Genomic DNA, 8,726 nt, shown 5'->3' on the forward strand with positions numbered 1-8,726 from the left:
ATCACTGATATATGATATGAAGTCTATTAACGATACAAGTCTATCAATGATAGTTTTGCTATATTTGCAATTATTTTAAAATGTTGCTATATCTTTAATTATTATTGCTAAAATAGTCATCCATTGCAATTTTCCATTATAATAGAAAATAGTCAACTAGACAAAATATTTACAACATATAGCAAAATTTTTAGATTTTATCATAGACATTGATAGACACGTATAGTTGTACTTACAAGCATGAATAGTCTCGTATCATAAGCTGAAGTCACACAATTTTCGTTTGGCTTCGTAGAATGAATTAGGGGTATTGGTACCATACATTGGAAAAACATGTTTTAATATCTCTAACATCATGTCGAAGGACTTGTTACTCCAATAGTTTAGATCCTTTTTTACATGCATCATCTTAACCAAAATATTTAGGGAGAAAATTCAGAACAACCGCAGTATAGCTCACTACATGTTTCATTCAATAAGTTCTGAAATATGTTTGTTGTCTCTTGTTCTATATCTATGAATCCTAAAAATAATTAACTAAACAAAAACTAAAACATATTTATTCAACGACAAACTAAAACATATTTATTCAACAACATACATTTTTCTAGTTTAAAAGGAAAACACAAACCTTGAATGAGAGCGGTGGCGGACAAATAGAATGAAGAGGGAGGATGATGGGCGACAGGGAACTCTAGCAGCGACGTTAACGTCTCCCCCCCCCCCCCCCCCCCCTTTTTCCTTTCATTTTAACTTTTGTGTTCTTTGAAAATATAACAAAAATATATAGGCGAGAGATTTATTGATGCAGCTTGAAAACGTTGGCAGATCCCAGGTACGCATACCGATGCTATAAACTAAAATGTCGGGGAAGATTCCAACCAAACTCAAACGTTTCACTAATGGCGTCAGTATTGGTTGGCGCTTTCCCCGACATTTTTGCATGGCATCGGTGAAAGTTAAACAATAAAATAATAATTTATTTTTTCCGACGTTTCTTTTAATGGCGTCAGGAAAAGTTAACCAATTAAATAGTTTTTCTACTTTTCTCGACGTTTATTTTCATGGCGTCGTATGAACGCGAAACAAGTTTAAAAAAATTCAAATTGGTGGAGCATTCACGACGCATCAAGTTAGACATCAAGATGGCTCCCCTATACCGACGCAAATTACACGCGTCGTAAATAGTAGAATATTTCGATGTACAATTTCCTGACATCCATTTTGGCATCATTAATCCTTCTCTTTCTTGTAGTGTGATTTATAAATTTGATAACACTACTATAAATTTGATTTTTGATGATGAGCAGAAAACATTCGAGAAAGCATGACCTTCAAGAAAACTGCTTTCTTGGTGGCAAAAAAAATGTCACAAAAATCTTTAATTTCTTGATGTTCAAGAACATCAAGAAATGATACTTTGATGTTTTTTTTTCTCATCAAAGGGAAGCTGAATCAGGTTCAATGGTAGTTGAAACAGGTTCACATGAAACTTAAAAGAGATAGTGAGTAAACTTGTTACCAAATAAGACATAAAAGAAAAACAATTATCAAACAAGATCTTTCAAAGTTTTATATCAATAATTGTGTAATGAAGATCTTCCTGTTGGCTTTGGGGTGTGATGAGGGATACTACGAATAAGTCAATCTAGTTCATATATTTCGGTGTGCATATTCATCCCTTCTCTCCCTATAGTATTTTGTTTAAAAACAAATTATATATATCGATGATTCAAGCCATGAATGATTTGTGGTGAGATCATGTTGCAGAAGAAGATATATCTACGCCAAATGATTAAACTTTGACACATATTCGACCAATTCAAACAATATTGAAACAAGTTATGTACGTGTAATATCGTGTGCTTGTTATTTTATTCATTATATCTTTTAAATGTTGTGATCAGGAGGGCTGTTTCCTCTCTCTCCTAACTCTAGAAGTTGAAGTTCTTCAATATATATGATTGACTAAACCAAATGCTTGAAACGGTCGGTTGTAATATCAATTTTGTAATCAACAAAAAATTTCGAAGATGATTAGCGGTAGAACAATGTTTACTTATTAACTCCATATAAATATATGCAATTTGACTTTCTTCAAGTTCCAATGAAAGGGCTTCAATATTTCCTTTTCACTTTATCTAATTTCATTTTAAGCTTGTCAAATATATATATACGTGTGTGTTTTTCCACCCTTAGTAATGACAAGAAACATCATGTCCTCTTCTCTGATCTTCAAGCTCGCCCTTGTCCTCGTCCTCGGCCTTGTCTCTAGTCTGCTTGCTTCTGGCTTTGATTCTAAAAATGATGATCGAAAGGTCTAAAACATTGATAAACTTAGATGTCTAATTATATATATATTTTTTATTTTGTATAATTTTGCGTCCTTAGCTAAATTCAAATGGTGTGTTGTGTGTAAAATTGTTTATGCAGATTTATATTGTGTACATGGGGAATAAGCCACAGGATACAGCTTCTACTCCTTCCCATCATATGAGGATGTTGCGAGAAGTCACTGGGAGGTTTATATTCATTTTTTCACTACAAATGAATTTATTTTAAAAAAAATTAATTACTCAATTTATTTTTTGTGTTTTCAGCAATTTCGCTCCAGAATCCCTACTCCACAGCTACAAGAGAAGTTTCAATGGATTCGTGGTGAAGCTCACCGAAGAAGAAGCTCATAGGATTTCCGGTATGTTTGTCTGTTTGCGATTTAAGTGAATTGCACAAGGATAAATGAACGAAATTCCTAGACTACACTCTTCTTTTTCTGACTCATATATCCAAGTTACCAATCATAATCTTTCACACGCACAGACTATAACAAACGGTTGAAGAGCACCGTTAAAACATGGGTGTAGAACTGTAGGATGCGTCTAAGTATTCCTCATATAATAATTCAAACAATTCATCCTATTTATGCCTCAAATGAGTTATATTCCATATAATTCTTTTTGGGACATGTATATATTTTCAGCAAAGGAGGGTGTTGTGTCAGTGTTTCCAAGTGGAAAGAAGCATCTTCATACAACAAGATCATGGGATTTCATTGGTTTTACAAAGGATGTTCCTCGTGTAAATCAAGTTGAAAGTGACATAGTGGTCGGAGTTTTGGACTCAGGAATATGGCCAGAAAATCCAAGCTTCAGTGACGCTGGTTATGGTCCTATACCTGCTAAATGGAAGGGCATTTGCCAAAATCCTACCAATTTTACCTGCAACAAGTAAACACTCATTCATGTTTTTAAATAATAATAACAATAATAAATAACGTGTCTATAAGAGGAAATCTGCTTTATGGGTATAAGTTTATGAGATTGTCTATTCTACGACGATAAACTAATTTCCAAGTGGTAAGTACTAAAATGATTTTTATTTACGAAATAAAAAAGTGATGAAGGCCTACTTCGTCTAATTTATCATAAAATTAAAAGTATAGAGAACATTTTCAACCGAAATAATATTATTCATTACATCATCTTTTTTTTTTTTTTGTTAATTTAAAAAAATACAAACCCAATCGAACAAAGAAAAAGTCAATTCATGAAAAAATATTTTTTTAAAAGAAATTTAAATAAAAAATGACTTATACATCAAAAGACTAAAATATATATTGGCATTACTAATTCATAAACCCTTCCAATCTATTATTAGAAAAATCATTGGAGCTCGAGCATATCGTAGTGACAACGTGTTTCCTACGGAAGACATTCCAAGTCCTAGAGATTCAAACGGCCACGGGACGCACACTGCATCGACCGTGGCTGGCGGTCTAGTGAGCCAAGCAAGTTTGTATGGTCTCGCACTTGGCACAGCAAGAGGAGGGGTTCCCTCAGCTCGTATTGCTGTCTACAAGATATGTTGGTCTGATGGGTGCAGTGACGCTGACATTCTTGCAGCGTTTGATGATGCAATCGCTGACGGTGTTGATATTATATCTCTTTCGGTTGGGGGAAGCGAAGCACGGTATTACTTCAACGACTCAATCGCCATTGGAGCTTTCCACTCGATGAAGCATGGAATATTAACCTCGAACTCTGCTGGAAATGATGGCCCTGATTACTTCACCATTAGAAATTTCTCTCCATGGTCTCTCTCTGTGGCTGCAAGCACTACTGATAGAAAGTTGGTGTCAAGAGTGGAGATTGGCAATACGAATGTTTATCAGGTGACTCTCTCTTGGATATTATTTTGTAAGTGGGAGAGAATATCGATTGAATTATAATATACAACTACAAATTTTAATGGCTAAACAAATATGTGTGAATATTGGGTTCAGGGATATACAATCAACACATTTGATCCTTTGGGAAAACAATATCCTCTAATCTATGCTGGAGATGCTCCCAATCTCATTGGAGGTTTTACTGGTTCCATCTCCAGGTATATCAAAAGGGACAAAAAATTTATTACTTTTTACTCTCCAATATATAGTTATGGAGTGAGTTTTCGGGTTTTTGTTTTACTAACATTTTTCATACTTGGTTCAAAACAGATTCTGCTCTGAAGGCTCTGTTGATGCCAATCTTGTTAGTGGAAAAATCCTTCTTTGTGACTCCATATTGGCCCCTTCAGCGTTCGTTTATTTTAGTGACGCAGTCGGCGTTGTAATGAATGATGATGGCGTGAAGTATCCTTCAAATTCATATCCCTTGCCTTCTTCCTACCTCGAGACGGTGGATGGTGACGCCATTAAAACCTACATGGCTTCAAACGGGTACGCTTCAATATTTTCAGAAAATTGAGTTCTCGATGTTATGTTAGTGTGCGTTTGGATAAATATACAATGGGTCAGCAGATGCAACGAAAAATCTCCGCTAGGTGGACACCTCCTTAGCACCCTCATCATTTCCGTTTCATTAATAATTTGCAAAGATAGTAATGGAAGCAGAAAAACAAAAAGGCTAGAGAGTAGCCTACGAGACCCGAAACATCAAAACCCCTAAAGAAAAGCATTAAAATACATTGAGGTTTAGTGTAATGCTACTAGTAGAGTAGTTTCTGAAAATGGGAGAGCGACTTGTTCATAAACCAATGAGAGCTTGTATATCTTCCCATAAAGCCAACTGAGATTTTTCTTCTCCAATCAAAATTCTCCTATTTCTTTCTAACCATAAAGACTAGAGGGTGACGGCCGCCACATTTAAGTGGATGATTTGTTTTTTGGACTTGGGTCTGTTTCTGCAAATGTATTTGCATAGGAGAGCAGTGTTGTTAAATTTGTGCTGATGATTTAGAAGAGTTCCAACTTTATCCTAAATGTCTTTGCTGTATGGACAATTGCACAACAGATGATTTCTGTTTTCTTCATTTTTCTTGCAAGGAGCACACCAAGATGGATGTAATATCCAATTCAGGAGTCTTTTATGTAAAACTTCAGCCGTGTTTATACACTCATGAATAAGGGATCATATGAAAAATTTGCACTTTTTTGGAATGGTAGTTTTCCACAGATGTTGGAATATTTCGTATCCCATATTATTTTGTTCCCCTAGTGTTCTGTCTGTCATGGCCGTTTTGATTGAAGCAATGGAGAAGTACCCATTTGTGTTAAGTCTCCATAAAAGAGAATCTCTGCTTTGAGTAGGGGAGAGCGGATGTATTGTGCTTTTCATATTCTCCCAGCTTTGAATTTCCACTCTTCTCAGAGGTCTTCGAGGGTATAAATCCTATTCCATAGAATCTTCATTCCACAAGTCTTTGATTGAATTCCATTTCTTTGTTGTAAGCGCATACAGTCTTGGTTGATGAATGTATAGGGGACTGTGTTCATGCCAGTAACCATACCAAAAAATTTTTGCTTTCCCATTATTTATCTTCCATTTGATCTGAGGTAGAAACCATTCTATGCCCTTGATGATGGACCTCCATGGGGCTTTTAGACTGCTGTATTTTCCTTTTGTAAGAATATCCCCCAAGAAAGATTGCTCATATTTTGCCATAATAGTTCTTTTCCAGAGAGGGTCATCTTCATTTAAATATCTCCCCAACCATTTGCATAGAAGAGCAAAATTTGTATCTTTTATATTGTTGATGCCCAGACCGCCTTGTCCTTTGGAGAAGTAACTTTTATATCTTTTATATGCTAGTGTTCGTTGATAGTAGAAGTTTGATAATATTGTATATTTCGATATTGACTTCCGTTTGATTATGTGATCCCGATCGACAGAGTTCCGACCGCAACAATTTTTAAGAGTGATGCAGTGAATGACAGTAGTGCTCCTTTCATAGTTTCATTTTCCTCTAGGGGACCCAATCCCGAAACATTGGACATTCTCAAGGTTTGTATTTCTACTGTTGATTGATATTTGTACATAGTAAACATGAAGTTTATCTTAAAATTAATTGAATTTCTAAATTGGTCGGGTGGAGGGAAATTTGAAGTGATTTGCATTATTGTTTAGTACTGCGTACATTTGCTGGGCATTGAGGATCCATTTCACACTTTTTTTTAAAACAAAAAGACTTCGAAATCACTACACATATTTTATAAGGTAGATGACTTCTGCGATTGTTGATTTGTTGTAAAATGAAATCGTACAGATAGAGGCTATAAAACTGAAAACAATATATTTTACTAAAAATATTGGGCTAGGAATGATAAACTTGAACATGAATAAGAGACACTATCTTAGAAGGGACAATTACTTGAAGATTGTGTTGAAAAGATAATAAACATAAAACCTCACAATCTTCATAAGATATATAAGATACTCCTCTTGTTGTATCTCCTCTTGTTATACATGTCATTGGTTTTGAGATAAAATCTCGTGTTTATCTTTGATGACTCTCCCATTGGAAATATAAACAAATCATCTTGCAATCTTTTTAATATACACGTGTAAACATTTGATTGACCTGAGAGGAAACTCTGCATGTATGCATTTTTGTTTTCTATAACATTTTCATATTATGCTAAGATCAATGTATGCAGCCGGATTTGACAGCCCCAGGAGTTGAAATTCTGGCGGCATGGTCTCCTATTGCACCGGTCTCAAGCGGAGTAATAGATTCGAGGACAACACTGTATAATATAATCTCAGGAACATCAATGTCTTGCCCACATGCCACTGCAGCCGCTGTGTACGTTAAAACATTCCATCCCACTTGGTCTCCCGCCGCGATCAAGTCAGCTCTCATGACTACAGGTAATGATATAGTTGGGATACATCAATTTAAGTGAAAGTTGCAACAAACCACTCTAAATTTAGTATGAAATTTGTTACTATCTACCCATCCTAACTTTTAATTTTAATGGAACGCTAATTTGTTGTTTGTTAGAAATACGTACACTCGTGAACTTTAATTTAATCTTTTAAACCCTTTTATTTTGTTCATTGTTACAATTAATTCTCTACTTTAAACTTAACAAGTTATAGGAAGCTAATTAATCTAATTAAAAGTTTTGGGTGTAATTGTAATAAACCACATAGTCTAAGGAGTGATTAATCAAATTAGAAAGCTTAGGAATATAATTGTACATAACAAACTGCGTAGTTCATAGATGGTTTGGGCAATGTTTCTTTCTAATTTTATCAGAACCATAAAAAATGCATATTGATTTGCAATCTAATTTTTGCCTCTCTAAAATAATAAAATTGTTCTCTTCTACCTCTTAACATAACATACTATTTCTATGTTGATTCTCTGTTGGTAATTAAGCTTTTTTGTTCATCTTTGATTGTATATGAACAAATTATTTCTAATAATAGTTTTAACTCACATCTTTCCCTTCATTTTCTATAGCTACTCCCTTGAAACCTGAAATCAATGTAGAAGCAGAATTCGCATATGGTGCAGGCCAAATCAACCCATTAAAGGCAATAAGCCCAGGGTTGGTCTATGATGCCAACGAATTTGACTACGTGAAATTCTTGTGTGGCCAAGGTTATACCTCCGATATGGTTCAAAGTCTCTCCAATGATAATACTATTTGTAATTCAGCCAACATTGGTAGAGTATGGGATTTAAACTATCCATCGTTTGCACTTTCTTCCACCCCTTCACAGTCCATTAACCAATTCTTTACAAGAACTCTAACAAGTGTTGATTCAAATGCATCGACGTATACATCTACGATTCTTGGCGCCCCACAAGGCCTCACAATCACAGTGAACCCTAAGGTTTTGTCATTCAGTGGCATTGGAGAAAAGAAAACATTTACTTTGACAATTCAAGGAACTATCGATCCAACAACTATAGTATCTGCTTCTTTGGTGTGGAGTGACAGTTCTCACGATGTGAGAAGCCCTATTACAATATATGTTGTCACTTAAGTTTGATTTGGTTTGTGTGGGTGTGTTTTTTTCTTCTTTAATTGGAAGTTGTATGTCAATAATTTGGTTGGCTCTCCTGTGTATGACCTTGTATCTATACAATTGTTGTTAATATGTAAGCTACATATCTTGCAATATAAGAAAACCAAGAGCTACCTTTTCTCGAACAAAATGCTAGTCACTCTATATGTTTTCTTTTACAATGAAAAACAGATTGCAGACCATTTTAATTCCACAAAATAGTTGAGGTGTTTTGTGCTATGGTATTACCATGTTGAGAATCCACCTAGTGTAGAAATAAAAAGAACCTGATCACATTCTCAGGTTTAAATATCCCCATTCTCAAAAAAAGAAATGGGGATTCTCGGCTAAGTCAAAGTACCGTTTTACCCTGAGACTACATCTTGCTTCTTAAGTTTTACTGATTCACTATTGAACAATTGGTTT

At 34.9% G+C, this 8,726-nt stretch overlaps 1 protein-coding gene across 1 annotated transcript; it reads left to right on the forward strand.

Annotated features, from left to right (window-relative positions):
• Positions 1-2,130: 2,130 nt before the first annotated feature.
• LOC101217064 (cucumisin) lies at positions 2,131-8,451 on the forward strand. Its single transcript, XM_011657878.2, has 10 exons — positions 2,131-2,318; positions 2,434-2,522; positions 2,601-2,695; positions 2,981-3,227; positions 3,658-4,171; positions 4,283-4,386; positions 4,499-4,720; positions 6,173-6,284; positions 6,938-7,151; positions 7,750-8,451. Exons 1-10 carry the CDS (start codon positions 2,202-2,204, stop codon positions 8,277-8,279), a joined length of 2,244 nt encoding a protein of 747 aa, XP_011656180.2. The 5' UTR covers positions 2,131-2,201; the 3' UTR covers positions 8,280-8,451.
• Positions 8,452-8,726: the final 275 nt, after the last annotated feature.

This window comes from Cucumis sativus, chromosome 5, assembly GCF_000004075.3.
Source record: "Cucumis sativus cultivar 9930 chromosome 5, Cucumber_9930_V3, whole genome shotgun sequence".
NCBI lineage: Eukaryota > Viridiplantae > Streptophyta > Magnoliopsida > Cucurbitales > Cucurbitaceae > Cucumis > Cucumis sativus.